The sequence below is a fragment of the Bactrocera latifrons genome, unplaced genomic scaffold, assembly GCF_001853355.1.
Source record: "Bactrocera latifrons isolate USDA-ARS-PBARC rearing strain unplaced genomic scaffold, ASM185335v1 scaffold_17, whole genome shotgun sequence".
NCBI lineage: Eukaryota > Metazoa > Arthropoda > Insecta > Diptera > Tephritidae > Bactrocera > Bactrocera latifrons.
Window position 1 is genome coordinate 1,990,323 of NW_017535185.1, and position 17,361 is coordinate 2,007,683.

General features: G+C 39.7%; 1 protein-coding gene and 1 long non-coding RNA gene across 4 annotated transcripts in view; both read right to left on the bottom strand.

Moving 5' to 3' along the window:
• Positions 1-17,361, bottom strand: part of LOC108966765 — a 130,165-nt gene that overhangs the window by 55,257 nt on the left and 57,547 nt on the right. The gene's annotated exons all lie outside the window — the stretch shown is intronic.
• Positions 21-1,153, bottom strand: LOC108966763. The gene has a single exon (XM_018929802.1). The coding sequence runs from the start codon at positions 952-954 to the stop codon at positions 379-381; it is 576 nt and encodes a 191-aa protein (XP_018785347.1). The 5' UTR covers positions 955-1,153; the 3' UTR covers positions 21-378.

The following is a 17,361-nucleotide window of genomic DNA, read 5'->3' on the forward strand; positions in this document are numbered from 1 at the left end:
TTAAATCAAAACATATGTTATTTTTTTGCAAGAAAACTTTTATTTTCAGTACAGTTTACAGGGTTAAAATTACAAGTACATTAAATGTTAAAAATCTTGTGATGTCATCGTTATATCGCCTGGGTGGTGGTCCTTGTTTGTAGATTCCTTCTATCTATTTTTTGGTGCGCCGCGCTTCACGCGCAGCTTTAGCTTATATTACACACATACATACATACATACTAGTTTATTACAGTGGTAGCACACTTTAATTTTTTTCTTGTTGTTGTTTTTTTTAATGCAGCATAAAAGGTTTGTAAAATTTTTCTATTTTTCCAAAAATTTACAACTTTCTGCAGCGCTTCTGCAGCACTCACACTCGTGCGTCATACCTGCAACTCAATGGCGGCGCTGGGCAACAGCCGTGTATTTCAGGGGGCGCGCGGCAGCGCGGGCAGCCAAGGCTTGACGGTAAGCAGCCGCTTTGCGTTGACGCTGGCGCAGCGCAGCGGCGCGACGAGCAGCGACCAGGCGCGCCTGTTGCTCGTCCAAAGGAGCGGGGAAACTTTCGGCAGCTGGGTCGGCAGCGGGCACATCGTCGACAGGCGCGAGGTCGCCATCGGCGGGCAAATCGTTGCCGGAGACCTCTGGTGGACCGTATACCTCATCGGGCTGGTTGGCCTCTGGTGGGCCGTAGACCTCGTCGGGAATGTTGGTGGCGGGCGCGCCTTCATCGAAGGGCACAGCTGGTTTCAGCTCATCAGCAGATGGATATGGCGTAACTGCTGGTGCCTCGGGTGCGGCGTCGGCTTCCTCTTGACGCGCCAGATAGCGAGTACGTGGACGTTGGTAGCGCGCCGCTGCCGGACGGTAATAAACGCGTTGGCCACGTTGTTGTGGTTCAGCTTCGGTGCTGGCAATGCAGGCGATGAAGGCGAGCACGGCGCACAGTACGACAATTTGGAATTTGGCCATTTTGTTACTTTGTTTTTGCAGTTGATACACAAGTAGGAGTTGAAGAAGTTTTTAAATCGTTTAGTTTTTCGAGGATAAAATTTTTTTCAATCAAAGACTCGCGATAATTTTTTCGAATTGTGCAATTTAATTTAATTTAAGAAAGGAGAATTTGTGTGTGCGACTTAGTAAGCGAACACTAGGAACTGATATCGATTGGTAGGCGAAGCTATGCTTTTATACGCTGATCCAGCACGAAGCGCTAATGTCTTGGGCGCACGTCCAGCCGCCGGTAGTTTGGCGTGCAGGAACTGCGTGGTGACATCGGCATCCGTATTTGGCGCGTTCGGCAAGTATGGCAAAGTCGCCATAGTGCTGTTTGCCGGCGTTTGGGAAATATGCTGATTTTATGACTAGACGTGACGAACATTTTACCGGTCGCTAACCAAACCATAAAGTTCTAGTGACAAAGTCTCTAGAACAGATAAATTCGTGTTAATTGACAGAATGAAAGCGAAAACAATAATATTTTTTGTTGCTGCTGCTCAGCTGTGCGAACGATTGATTGAATTGCCAACTCCATACCCCGCCCATACTCGCTCGCAGGGCGTCGTTAGCCGGTCGCCAGCTGCCGGCTGCCTGTTGCTAGCCGCTGTCAATGCTAATTCGCCAGTTCCGCAGTTAAGCTTTGCGTGCTCGCTTGTTATGGAATATGTCGTTGGTATATGGAAATCGGTAGCAAGGCGAATCGGACAAAAGGTAATTAATAAAATGTTCGTAGCTATTTATAGTTTCGTATTTATCAGTAAAGTGGCTCCAAAGCATGTCCCTTATCATAGATATTTCTTATGAATTTTCTTTATTTATAATAAAAGTTGCTCTATGTGATGTAAATTTTGTGGCAAATATCGCTTAAGGAGCAATTTGGAAGAAAGTTTCGTGAGTACGTGTCAAATTGTATGCATTTCTGAATATGCAAATGTCTTAAAAAGGCGCCTCCTTTGATTATGTAATAAGTTGGCTCTGTTTGGCTTCCAAGTTCGAATATGTGTACATGAGAATCATATGTTATATATATGCACACGCATATCCGCCCCAAAATTTTGAAACCGATTTCGGGAGAGCTACCGCTCATCTTTACTAGAAAGCTTTTATGAAGGCGAAATATAGAGAAGAGAGTAAGAAAGGCATCGGTTGCGTTATTTTGCTGTAGAGGAGCTATAGAAAAAATTGAGGACAATCAACAAAGTCATGTTTTGGTTCAACGAAGCCGTAGTCAAACCAATAATTTTAATTATATTAGTACTTTAAATGTAACCCCGAAAACTTGGATCCCTGCGTCGCAGAGGCTCTTCGTAATGGCTTTTTCTCTGCTCACATACCGACGCGGGATATGTGACTGAAAAGTCCATGAGCTAGCAATATTGGGCATCCTTAAACCGCTCACCTCGGAAAGGGAATGAGGTGGATCTCCATTGGCATCTTGTTTTCTAGCGCTAGACCAATAAAGCGAATGTAGGAGATCTACTGAACTCAATTCAATATCAAATAACCTCATCTTGCCGTAATCGAATGGGCTCCTACTGGATTTTGTCCTCTAGGTAATACTGCCGCAAGCTTCGTTGGTCGAACGTAGAAAATCTACTGAACCACATGTCCATAGCAAAGTTCATTTTGCCATAAACGTAGTGGTTGCTACTGGATAATGTCCAATTGGTAAAAAACCCGCAAAGCTAAAAGCTTTGTCGGACGCATGTTGTAAAGGTTGAGGGGAGGAGCGTGAGGTGGAAACATCCCGACACTTTCTATTTTATTGCCCAGCCTTTACAAGACCGAGCTTGAGACAACTAGTTAGTTTTATCTTCGACGAACCTGGAGACATAGCCGTAAGTGATATTAGCCATCTCAACTAATTTGCGCATGTGTTAAAGCTCTTCGACGAAATATGAGGATCTGCTGATCATGCTGGTGTTATAAACTTTCCTAATGATGATATTCCTGTTACAATCGACCTCATAACCTTATCTGGAGAGTGCTTTTACTTCTCTTCAAGAAAGAGAAGACAAGACAAGAAATACTGATGTTGAGGATAAGCCATGTTTGCGATTATGTTGGCATTTATTATAACAATGATTATAGGTGTGCCCTGCTTCATAAAATGCTACAAATTTAAGTATATGTGGTATAGATTAGGCTAGGTTAGTTGGATGATTGCTCAGCATGGCTACTTCATCATAGACATTAATATATTCCTTTGTAAAACCAGATGAAAAACTCTTGTACTTGAATACCGACAAGGTGAACCAAACCTCTAAGAAATCTACATGGGTGTTTCATTTTTATTTCAGCTATTTCCCTTGGATGTTTTAAAGTATAAGCCCAAGGTATTTTTTCCTTGATTTACCAAAGGCAGGCTTTTCGAAGAGGAAGTTTAGAGATGGTTCAATATCATCTTATGAAGCCCGATCGAAAAATGTTCAGTTTGAATTGGTACAAATATTGAAAGGAGGCCCTTGCTGAGAGCAACAGTAGTGAACCACAAGAAGGCAATGGAGCTCATGCCCGTTTTTATTCGGCAGTTAGTGAAAATTTAGTACCTGTCCTTGGAAGCTTGTCAGCCTTGTAGTTTCCTGCAACTGCGTGCTGTAGCCGCCAGTACTCTAGACATCCCTTCACTAGTCTGAAGCGCACAGTCAGCGAACTCAGGGTTGATATCGGTGTTCTGATATAAGAGTTGATAGTCACCACTCTGAAAGAGGCTAAGCTACAGAGTGTTAGACCTACTACTACCTTTACGGCTGCTCTTCGGCGTGGAAAACGCAGCAGTGGTCAGGAAACCTAAAACTGAAGGTGTTGGAAAGTGTTCGACAACTATGGCGAATCCACTTGGCTCGGCGCTGAAAATTTAGCAGAAGAACACCACGACAGGGTGCCGTGCTTTGATTCGAGCGACAGCAAGTTCATGGATACGGCTGGCACAGGCAAGCTGCCAAAGGTGTAAAGGTGTGCTATTTGATTTTCATTTACAAAAGAACACACACTCACATACATACACATGACTGAGAGTCTTTACAAATAGCAATCTGTATGAGTGAGTCTCGAAATCTATTATTATTGAACTTTGACGGGCCCCGTCAGCAGTAAGCACTTCGGCAGCAACAAATTCACTATCGTTCGCTTATCGTTTATTTGCCAGCTCACTGCGCACTAAGCTTTTAGACCGTAACCATTGCGACAAGTTAGTGAAGAAATAGAGCTGCATGCAGTGCTGTGCTCAAACGATAAATCTGTTTGATGGACAAAGGTAGGGGCGTGCAAGGCGAGCGCACAAAAGATCCCACTACAATGAGTGTATGTGGAGCCACCCGCACAAATACATCAAATGTCGCTATTATGCTGACATATACCACATATGTAGTTGTTATAGTCATTGCTGCATAGCGAAAATGCTGGCATACACAACACAGGCGCGCACACATACTTGCCGCATGCAACTTGCGTCGCATAAACTCCATTGAGTTGCATAAATGCGAAATATAACAGCGCAAGTCAAAGCAAAGTGATTGCCGCACACACACATACAAATATGAATGTAGATGTGTGGGTGCATAGCACTTTTTATGATAAATATGTGTGCGCTCACGTTGGCATTGAGTTGCAGCGTCTTGTCATAGAATTTCAATATTTCTTGCGCGCTCCTTGCGAGACTCCTTGCAAAGCGCCTCAGCGCTGCATTCTGCTGCTATCCCGCCACTTCGCAGCACTCGCCCTCCATTGCAATTTGTATGAATATGTGATTGCATTTTTATTGCGTTGCAATTGTGTGCAATTTTTAAGATTGTTGGCGCAGCGGGAGCGCGCTGGGACCGCCAACTTCCGTTGCCAAGCGCTTCTCATCCGCTTTGTCAATGAGCTTGCGCGCTCGAGTGCCGTACGTGCATGTGTGTGTGCACAAAATGACTGAATATCTTTGCTTACGCTTCCGGAATGCAGTGGGTGCAAATACAACAACTTGCAACATTTGTAGTTGTACAAGTGTAAGTATTTATTCGCCGTGTGAGTTATTGCTACTTGTTTTTACGTTTCGTTAAAGTTAAATCAGAAATATTGCTATGCATTACGCAATGCTTCTCTGCGAGCAATTCAACGGCAACACAAAAATTTATGGCGTTGGTTGAAGTACTTTTTATACCCTAAACAGCATAAATATTTATTGTCAGTATACTTGTATGTGCGAACTAGTCGCTCGGTTTTTGAGTAATCGATATGAAATTTTTCCCAAATCCTTTCCTATTTAAGAAGTTGCACATTTGTCGGACCCGCCGATATTGGACTGCTATATCATATACTAGCTGCCATACAAATTGACCGATCAAATTTAAATTCTTAAATAGAAAACTTTTTTATTTGACAAGTTATATTTACGAAACTTGGCAGACATTATTGTATAAAATAACGGTACAATAGCCCAAGAAATTGTTCAGATTGGACTACAATATCATCTAGCTGCCATACAAACTGAGCAATCAAAATCAAGTCCTTGTAAGGAAAAATTTTTTATTTACTAGATATGTTATGAAATTTGGCAGTGCTTACTACCTATATATGCGATCGCTACAAACTCCGAACAAATTTTCCACATCGGACAACTATGTCATACAACTGCCATGCAAACTGACCGATCGAACTCACGTCCTTGTATGGAAAACTTTTTAATTTGACTAGCTATGATTACAAACTTTGGCACGGCTCACTATCTATGTCAGCGCTATAATCTCTGAAGAAATTGTTCAGATCGGCCAATTGTGGCGGATAGCTGCCATACAAACTGACCGATCGAACTCTAGTCCTTGTACGAAAAACTTTTTAATTTGACTAGGTATGATTACGAAATTTTGCATGAATTATTACACAAAATAACGATAGAATATCCAAAGAAATTGTTTAAATCGGACAACAATAGCACATAGCTACCATACAAACAGAACGATCGAACTAAAATTCTTGTATGGAAAACTTTTTTATTTTACAAAGCATTCTAAAGAAATTTAGCATAGATTATTATCTGATATAACGGTATAATATATACATAAATTTTTCAGATCGACCCACTATAGCACATAGCTGCCATACAAACTGCACAACCAAAATGTAGTATTTGTATGGAAATCTTTTTATTTGTGATGGATATTAACGACTTTGTTTTTTTGTCACTCCACAATGGTCGAATTTTGTATGAACAACCTTTCAATTGTCGCTAAGTAGCAAATTCCAATAATTATTGGACAATCATTAATATATATATCTCGACTTTTCTTCAATAAAAAATAGGGGACTTCATCTACCAAACAAAGTTTGCAGCAATTTCGTTGCAACTACCTCTAAAATTTTCTGAAAATATATGGTTGATCAAAATATGTGCACACGTAAATATAGTTCTTCAAGATTTCTCGTACAGCAGCTTTTTGTCTCATTGAAGTTGTTGGCGCCGCACCTCGCATAGTTGCGCACGACAAATGGCATTCATTTTATTGCCTCGAATTGTCAGAAGATGTAATATAAATTTATGTAAATACAAGCGTACCTACAATGTATAACATATCTAGCCACACATGTGCATACACTCACACATATGTCACACACACACACACAGCTTAATGTGAGTGTTCGCCCGTAGCGCAGCTTTTAAACCCACACACGCCCATTTTTGTCACTTTGCCACGCTGCCGAAAAGTTGGTCTGCTTTCCGGTGGCACTCAGGCACCTATGCTCGAGCACAGCCACACCCACAAAAACGCACATGTCGTGTCGTCGGTGCCGGCGCCAGCGAAGGCACAGATACACAAATGACTTTTGCTCATTTGGTTTGTGTGCATTTTAAATAGTTCTTTTACCTTGTTGTTGTTGTCGCTGTTGTCGCTCCACGTTTTACTACAAATGGCTGCATTGTTTTTGTTTTTGCTAGTGGCTTCTTTTCTTTGGCAAGTTGGCAACTTGCGCTTTGGCCTTGGCTTTCGGCAACCAAACAAAAAATCACACAGCACAAAAAGCAAAGCACAACAACAACAGCAGCAACAACAGCAAGTGATGCAACAAGATTGTGAAGTTTTTGGTGGAATATTTAACTGGTAAACTTTTAGCTTTTCACCTGCAAAAGAGCACCTCGGTCGGTGTGATTTGCATATGTATTTGCTTGCGATAAAAAGCGCACACCTTTTTGAACTTCTCGAGTTGCGATAGCGAATGGTGTGTCGCTGGCAAACCACAGTAAATAATCGGAGTCATGGTTGTATGTGAGCAGATGTGTGTAAATATGCGCTTGACATTGGTGTAGTTAGCTTACTTGTGCTTATGTAATATTATTAACTATTGGCTAGTGAGAGGGACACCGCTTGGATTAGTCGGTCGCTGAAAAAACTACGAAACTGTAGCTGAAAATTCAGAAATTTAATCTGAAATTTTGCATACGATTTTATCTCTCCAAGAAGCTACTTACTTATTGAAAACACCGATATCGGATAACTTTAACGTATAGCTGCATTACAAACTGAACGATCAAAATCAAGTTCTTGTATAGAAAACATTTCCATTTCAAAAAATATTGCAGCGAAATTTGACTCACATTATTACCTATAGCAACAGTAAAATCTCCGCAGAAATTGTTCAGATCGGACCACTGTAGCATATAGCTGCCATACAAATTGAACGTTGAAATAGAAGCACTTGTATGGAAAACTATTTTATTTCACAAAACATTTTCACGAAATTTGACTCACATTATTCTCTAAAATAATGGTTTAATATCCGAAGAAATTGTTTGGATCGGACCACTGTAGCACATAGCTGTAATACAAACTGAACGATCAAAATCAAGTTCTTGTATGGAAAACATTTCCATTCCAAAAAATATTGCAGCGAAATTTGACTAACATTATTACCTTTAGCAACAGTACAATCACCGCAGAAATTGTTCAGATCGGACCACTGTAGCATATAGCTGCCATACAAATTGAACGTTGAAATAGAAGCACTTGTATGGAAAACTTTTTTATTTCACAAAACATTTTCACGAAATTTACTCACATTATTCTATAAAATAATGGTTTAATATCCGAAGAAATTGTTTGGATCGGACCACTGTAGCATATAGCTGTAATACAAACTGAATGTTGAAAATCAAATTCTTGTATGGAAAACTTTTTCGTTTCACAAAATAAATCAACGAAATTCGATCCATATTATTAACTAAGGTAACGAAGTCCTTGAAGAAATGGATCAGATCAATGACTTGTATGCTATAGTCATACAAATTGAACGACCAGAATTAAATTTTTAGTTTTTATTTCACAAAACATTTTCACGAAATTTAACTCACACCTTGAATCTGTGAGCGTTAACGCAGCTTCGGTAATGCCGAGATTAACATTTTTATTGTTTTTTTTTTCTTTAAAATATATCTCCGTTGTAATATATACAATTTGACTTCCATTTGCCAAATGTTCTCAGTGGATTTCCAACTACTGCCAAGTGAGTATGGAAAATAACTTGAGTTTCTAAACAGCCACAGCACTTCAAATGACTTTCATCATATCAAACGTAAGAGTCCACTCAAAATTCCTCACAATTAAGGCGTGTAATAAATTTGAAATAAGAAAACTGCTGTCTTCAGCACAAAAGCTTGTTTATATTTATGGCGTCCCTGGCAGCCTGCTGACCCCACACAGCATGGCAGATGCAGTTTTTCCTAGAATTCGTACTTAAAATTGTTGTCGCATATCATCAACCTGCTTGAAGTTTTGGCTTGTAAAAGTTCATAGCTTTCGGCAAGCTATTTACATAAGCACGCAGGATATAAGAACTTTTGTATGAATATTTGTATGTATGCATGTAGGTTTTTGTGTAAGTCAATTTATTTAGGCAATATTTAACATTCATTGGCCATAATAATTTAAAATTTTACGAGTTTTATTCTGCTGCTGCATTTAACAGACAGTTATATGAATTTTCTTGTTTATTTCCGCCGAAATCCTCTAGAGCGAAAAGATTTTATGAAGCATATGTATATAGTATGCAGGCTTGATTGTCTTTTCAGCGTTAAACAGCATTTTATGCTTTCGCTATGCAATGAAAGTATTTCGATATCATTACTCGCAGGAATTTCTCTTAACTGCATGGTGCTACTTACCCTTTAGCGAGTGGCACTCTCAAACAAGACAGCGGGTAAATTTTCTTTTATAGCTTTCAATCAACCAAAGTTAAATGTTTGCAGTGTTTGTTGTAAAATGTGGCAGAGAGTAGAGAGCGGGGGGTTGATAAAATGCAAAAATGGAAAGGAAATTTGAAATTTTAAATACTCAATTTTAATTTGAAATGTTCTCAAATAAAAAAGTTTACCATTAAAAGACTGGATTTTTGATGGATCATTTTGTATGACAGCTATATGCTAAAGTGGTCCGATCTAAACAATTTCTTCGGATCTTATATCGTTGCTTGGGAAATATATCGTGCGATATCACGTCAAAGAAAAAAGTTTTCCATACAACGACTGGATTTTGATGGATCAGTTTGTATGGCAGCTATATGCTATAGTAGTTCAATCTGAACAATTTTCTCGGAGAATCTAACGTTGCTTTGAATAGTAACTCACACAAAATTTCGTGGCGATATCTCGTAAAAAAAAAGTTTCCCATACAACGACTGGATTTTGATGGATCAGTTTGTATGGTAGCTATATGCTATAGTAGTTCAATCTGAACAATTTTCTCGGAGAATCTAACGTTGCTTTGAGTAGTAACTCACACGAAATTTCGTGGCGATATCTCGTCAAAGAAAAAAGATTTCTATACAACGACTGGATTTTGATGGATCAGTTTGTATGGCAGCTATATGCTATAGTGATCTGATATTAACGGTATCGACAAATAAACAGCTTCTTTGGAAGAAGACGACGTGTACAAGGTTTCAGATTAATACCTCATAAACTGATTGACTAGTACGCATATAACAAGAAAGATATTTGATAAACTGAGGGACCAGTGTACCGATAGACGATCATAAGTATATCTACTCAGCGGGTCACGCTATATATTTTTGATATATATATATAATATATATAATATAAGAGAAGTTCGTAAAATTTTTTTTGATGACTCATACCCAGCTCTTGACTGATGCTACGGCTGCTACTATGCCGGTTTCTTTCGACCAATTCAGCGATTTTATCGCCATTTTCGACGACAGGCCTTCCGGAGCGTGGCGCATCTTCGACCACCTCTGCACTAGAAGACGTCAAAATTGAACTCTTGCACACGATCTTATAAATCGGTAAAGCACTTTGTAGCCAGTACAAATATGTATAATTTATACCAGCTCCGCTAAACATATGAAAGTGCCAACTCCCAAGTCCCAGTCCCATCTGTCATTGGTAAATTTCTGCATCTTACAGAGTGGATGCGATAAGGGGATGGCTAGATGCTATCTGCATCTTTGGCTGCCAGCAGCTTATGACTTCCCTGTTCTCTTCCAACCTTTTTTAGTGCCATCCGGAACGCGTATACTTTGGCGGTGATCAAAGATTTATTTTGACCATCTTGAAGATCGACTACATTATTCCATTCTTCTCGGGAGATAACAATATCCTGCCTACTGTGGCCGAACTCCATTGAGCCAGCTAGAAACGTTGAACCCTCATTGTGCAGTGGAATAGGAAACTGTATCGTTTCCATAAACTGCACAGATTTTATTGTCGGCTTGAGATGCATTTTTGCCTTTAACGTAGTAGTACTGTAAAATATGCTGTATTTTCTCTTTATTTTGCTCCATGTTTGCGACGCTATAACTCACGAACGACTTAAAAGAAACAACAATCAATCAAACAGGCGTTAGCGCGTGAAATGAGCTTTCCAAAAAGGTATAGCGTGACCCGATGCGGCGAATAAAACTATAACTACGCGCTCTCAGCGCCTACTAGCGAAAATACCGCAAGACTTTTTTGACAAAATATTTTATGGGGTGTGCGATGCTTCCTTTGTGGCACACTTAGTACTTATATCCAGTTCAGGGTATAGTTTCAAAGTAGTTTCTTCAAACCTTCAAGCTAAAAATATATTTAAGTGCATTTTAAGAAGACAGCTTCTAGCATATATCATTTACGAATACAAGTTATTTTATATTTGCTCCCAACCACTTGCTGTGACTCAAGTAAAGAGTATGAAAAAACATATATTTCGTTATTTACTCGTTGAGCTCTTTCTCAGTTCTTACTGACCTAACACAATATCAATTATGAATAATTTGGAAATTAAACAAACGTCAAGCATTTTATAACATTTCTAAAAGAGCGATATAACCACAATTGCTGCATTGTAAGAGTGTAAAGCACCACAAAACGATTCTTATCTGTCTTCAACATTCCGGATAAGATAATAAACAATTCAAGTATGGCTTTTAAAAATTTGATTTACGTCATAGAGGTGAGTTGCGGTAAGCATTTCTCAAAATTTTCAGATAAAAATTAAACCAAAGAATGTACCCGAGTACGGAAAATGTGCACTACCCAAGCTTTTATTAAAGCAACGAAAAAAGAGACGAATGTACGACCTGTTATAGTATTTATATAATTTATGAAATAACGAGTTATGCACTTGATGAAGAAGAGAGAGACGCAATATTTTGGAGAAAAGTAAGTATTTCAATATATTTTTTATTTTTTTTATTTAACCGAAAAATTATCAATAATATGAAAACGAGTGATTAAGGAGTCGTTTTGGGTGAAATCGAACACTAAACACACACACAAACCGTTGGAAGGAGTTGAGTGCAAAAATTGCGAAGTATTTTGATTCATAAAACACGACGGCGGAACTTTCATTTTATACATGGCGCTTTCTTAGACCGATTGTGGACACTTCTCGCAACAAGCTTACCTTACGGTAAGAGTAAAACACAAACAGCGTAAGCCAATAAGGATGCCGTGATTTTGACAGCTCGTGGAGGAGATGTTGGTTTATGAATTTGTGTCAAATTTTGTCAATATGTTCAGTAAGGTTTGTCCATTTGTCCCTTATGACTTTGGTACAACGCTTAGAAATTTACATTCTACGGTGGCTGCTCTAAAAGCTTTACGCTGAAAATACAGTCCTCAAAATGCGCTTCGCGAGCACAGATAATTACAAAACACTAAAGTATTTATAATCTCAGCCCCTTGGCGAAGGATATATCGGTTCCATTCAAGTCGAATTTAAGCCCAAACCCACTTAGTCAGTTCAACGTCGTTTTGCACAGTTGGGTCTGCCTCCGATGACAGCATGGTGAACTTTGCGATCGGATTTGGCTCTGCAACTGTATAAGAATGTGTTGAGAGAAGAATTGAAGCCATTTGAAGTGTCGTAGCTTTGCCGCTTGGGCGCATGAAATGATGGAAGCTACCGACGATTTTCAACGTATAATCATCTTCACAGGTGAGGGGTATTTCTGGCTTAACGGCTTCGTCAATAAACAAAACTGTCGCTGTAAGGATGAGTTGATTCCTAGTATGTCTCAGAAATCGCATTTGCATCCCCTAAAAATTAACCAGTGTGGTGCGGTCTTTGGTATGGCGGTGCTATTGGGCCTTATATCTTTCGAAGTGCGGCAGAAAATGTCACTATCATTAATAGCAATCGTTATAATGTTGTCGATATTGAGCAACTTCTTCGGGAATTTGAAGAAATCGACGCGAACGAACTTTATTTCCAGCACGATGATATGCCGCCTCATCTGTCACGTCTTAATATGGAGACATTGTATGAAAAGTTTAGTGGCCCGTTAATTTGAAGAAATATTCCAATCAAAGGGTCGTCAAGATTAAGCGATTACACGTTAATTTTCAGCAAACTTTATTTCATTTTAACATCACGTCGCACTTATTGGTAGACCCTATTCTAATACCAGCTCAATCTAAACCAACAGATGCAAAATCGACTGCAGCGTAAGGATGGGGTATACTCCTAGGATCTTGACATCTCTCTGTTCATCCGTCTACTAAACGCAGTATCCTCCAAGTAGAATTACTTGGAAAAGAAGAGCTTAACTAACATAGATAGGCGGAATTGCTAGGCTAGGCGGAATTGCTAGGCTTGTCGTCGCCAAAGATGAACTCCAGCTTAATCAATAAATGTAGGAAGGCTTTAAGCTTACTGACAATGTCATAAGAACATCGTACAATTCATCAGCTATCAAATGTCTATGTCTGTGGCTCACTTAGAATTCTAATGCGAAACACGAACAGACGTCAAATTGACAGATTGTGTTTCAAAGAACCGTTAGGTGAGCAAACCTGTTACAAATTTCTGTCAAGAGTAGACAATATACGGCGAAAATGGGCGCGACATTCAACTTATTCAAAGTCTAGAGACCGAAGCATATTTTAAAACAATAAAAAAAAATGTTTGCTTTGCTAATATTCACAACTTGTCAATTTGTTGTCAGTGTGTAGGCGATTGTCATCACCCTGACCGAAATTCCATTTCTATTTTATTAAACCAATATTCTCAGAATCTGTGAAGTTGTAGACCACAATGAAGCTCATTAGTGAGCAAAAATTAATCATTAAGCAAATAGAAGTGAGCATAATAGTGGAAAATACGTACGGCTCTGCCGCAAAGATAAGACGTAGACTAGCGTGACTCTTTCAAAGCACCCGCACTTTTCGCTCGTAATTATGATTGCTACCGCAATAATGGCTGTTTGATTTGGAGTGCTGGAAAGTCTTGTGTCGTTAGAGGTAAGTTGGTAGGTAGAAAAGCTGCCACCATGGATCTTAATCATTCATTTTCATCTTGCTCTTCCGTTGCATCGTTGCGCTCAAACCATTTGGTGCGCTCAATGATGGACATTCATTCAAGGTTTGGTGCCTGATGAATTTTAAATATTTTCTATCAGGTTTGTGATAGAGCTGGGCATTCACAGCGAAATCGGAAAATAGTTTAGCAAATATTGTTACAAGAGTGTACATATACACCAGTTCTCGAGAAAGATAGGAGGTACTTGCTTCTAGTCCTGTCAAATTTTGGTCACATTGGATTTGTTATCTTACAGGTTATTAATGAGTTCCATCTCTCCTTCATCTAACCTGAGCAATTTATTTAAAATAGGTTTTATTCTTAACGCACATGGTATTACGTCTAAAGAGGCTCCAAGCTTTACCAACATGTCTATCCTTTCGTGGCTGAAAATGTTTCTGTAACCACGAACTCAATTTATGAACAAGTGGGGTTGATCTGCCAGTGAGCTTAAAACCTTCATGTGTTTCCTCTATATCTAATAGCTCCGCTTGCAAGCTACTGGCTGAGTTTGTTAGATGGATAAAAATAGAGATGTCGAGATCATTGAAGTCTATCGCCGCTCCTTCTCCGCAGTCCAATTCGGAGCTGTCATTATAAGTAGAAATGTTGTTGACAATTTACAAGGCAATCGGGCGCCCGGTTCTCAAACTTGTCAAAACACTGCACTTCGGACTACGACAGGTCCCTGTCTCCTATTTCACACCTACATAGTGAGGCGCTTATACTTCCTGGATTTTTTCGCACAAATCACCCCTGCAGTCACTTGGTTAAAGCGGAACCGTCGGCTAGGTACATCAAGGGTTCATTCCTCAATTACGTCCACGACATTAGATAGTATGCCGACCAGATTTCGGACGCAACAAACTTCCGACAAGCACTGACCGCTATTCACAGTGGAGCCATCAACACTTTCACCGACTCCCCACCAGTGAATGACGTACTCGGAGTCAAATCAACATCCATCGCAGACGAAGAGTTCGAGTTGCCACGTGAAACGAGAGTGACTCTTGCGCGGCTTCGTTCTGGATACTGTAGCAGAATATATTCCTACTTGATCAGAATAGACCCCGATATCTCCAATATATGTCTTACGTGCATGAGTCTCCGCATGACACTGGCCCCATCATTGCATGCCTTACTAACCCCACTCATCTAACACCCCACTCCCTTCGGTCCGAACCCGTCTAAACAGCACATTTCTTGTGCCTTCCGTTAGATGACGTCGCCGACAACTTATCTAATCCTTCCCATCCAAACGGGGGTTAGGTACCCGTTATCACAACAACAACTCGCATTGACAACTTAAAAGAACAGCACAATCTTCAGCACATCGCACTTTTAATGCGACTTTATTATTTGCCATAAAACCTATTGTAACACCCATTTAGCAACGTATTTTTATGTGTCACTATCACCGCTCTTGTTGTAGTATAGTTCAATACAAATACAAATATATTATATATGCACATCTCAAACATTGCCTACAACAAGTTCACTGTTGTATTTTGTTGTTGCTTGGGTTTTTACGTCGCGGTTTTGGGTAATACCCAACCACTTGCTCACTTTTGTTTTGTTTTTGCTCTGTTGCAGCAGTGACTGGGAGCAGGTTGGCGTTCGACTGTCTGCTGTCACACTTGTTGTTTTTATTGCTTAAATGCCGGCAAGCGGCATTCATCGATAATGTACATATGTGTGTATAGGCAGGGGAGTATTTCGATAACATGTATGTATGTATATTATACATATGTATATGCATTGACAACTGCTGTGTTATCTTTCTGTGCATAAAAAGTGCAAATGCATCATACATCAATCTATTGTTGTTGTAGTTGTTGTTTGCGTGATGTATTGCGCCTTGGTGTGATAATATTCATTTATTGCCTAGAGTTCACAACCAATATTCCCTCTCCCCCAAAATACAACCAAATCATGCACCCACACCCACTTTTTGAGCGCGTCGTGTGAGCTTATGAGCTGTTGAGAGCAGCAAATTGCTCAATCAATTACGGTGAATATGTGTGAGTCGATTTTTCTGACTTCCATCACAAGTGATGTCGTTAATTTTTATGACGTCTGCTACGGCGTGGATTTTGTTTATGATGAGTTGAACTGACTCAGCGATATACTCAATGAGCACACGTAGGTTTGTTGTCGCGCAACGAAGACACCGGGAATTCCGACCCGTGAAGCTTCATAAGGAAGCTGTGGAAATGTGGGAAATATTTCAAATTATCAACAAACGAAAAAAGAAACACAAAAATTAAAATACTAATTTCACTTGAAACGCTTAGAGGAGGCTCTGTGCCGAAATAAAAGCGTTAAATTTCAGTTAAGATTGCGTCAGAGTATTTGACAGTTGTAAAATCTGGATTTCACCTAATTATTTTTCGAGAGGCTATGACTTAATATTTTTAAGAAAATAAAAAAGTTAATTTTAGCTTCCCCGAAGCTATAATACCACTCACAAATAAAAAAGTTTCCATAAATAAATACAATGTTATGAAGCCAGTTTGTAATTCTTGACAGATTTCTTGGGGATATGGACGGTTGGTGGAGGGATTAACTGTCAGGAGCTCTCTAGCAACTTCAGACTTCTTGACTTTTGCAGTGTCTTCCAGGCCGAGGTTGCAGCCCTTACGGCAGCAGTAGATTTACTGCTCCGGAGTGCAGCCTTCTTCTGAGAAGTGACCTGTGATAGCAGAGCGCCGATACTAGTCTTGAACTCATTAACAATGCATTCAGGGCTGGTCAAAGCGGACCTAACCTCGCTACCAATAGCATTGAGTGTCTTTGTGATAAGACTGGTATGGGTACCAGGCCACAGCTGAAACGCAGGAAGCTTATGAGCTAGAAAGAACCGCAATCTTTAGAACGGATGCGTGATCTTCTTATGTTCTAGATAGCTGGTTTTTCGCGGAAGCATGGCCAGCGCTGATCCAAAAGCCTTCTTGTCTAAGACAGAACGCAATATGGTTAGTGATCTATTTGTCCTCAGTAAGGCTAGCCCTTCCCTGGTTTTTGGACTTTTAACGAATCATTTGCGAAAGGTGTATGAAGGAGATGAGACGGAAATAACTCAACACTTTTGCGTTTGACACGTCAAGTCTTAGACACTTGGGAACGGCTACCTTCAGACATCCCAAAGAGCTGGAGCAAAAAGTTTACACGTCAACCTGATTATCTTAATCTGGCGACCCCAGCGACTATCTCCTAATCTCAAAACAATGCTCGCTGGGATGAAATTTTCGTCAAATGAAGAGTTGTTCACCGAAACTGAGGCCTATTTTGAAGCAGAGGACAAATCGTACTGTAAAAGAAGTATCGACACGTTGGAGAGTCGCTATATTCAATATATCAGTATTGAAGGGAACTATGTTGAATAAAAAGATAATTCTGCTAAAAAATTTGTTTTACTATGGCAGTCCGTGGACTTTTCAATTGACCTGTAAACTCCATTCGATAACTGGGTTGTGGCCTTTGCATGTAATTTTTATTAATAAGCGAACAGGGAATGACGAATCGAACACAACTTATATTGATACATTTCTAGAATTAACACTATTTTCTTCCAGTGATACAAAGCCTTCAAAGACGGTTGAAAGAT

What these genes read in the sequence shown, in the direction of transcription:
- LOC108966763 (XM_018929802.1), bottom strand. Translation starts at nt 954, where the DNA reads ATGGCCAAATTCCAAATTGTCGTACTGTGCGCCGTGCTCGCCTTCATC.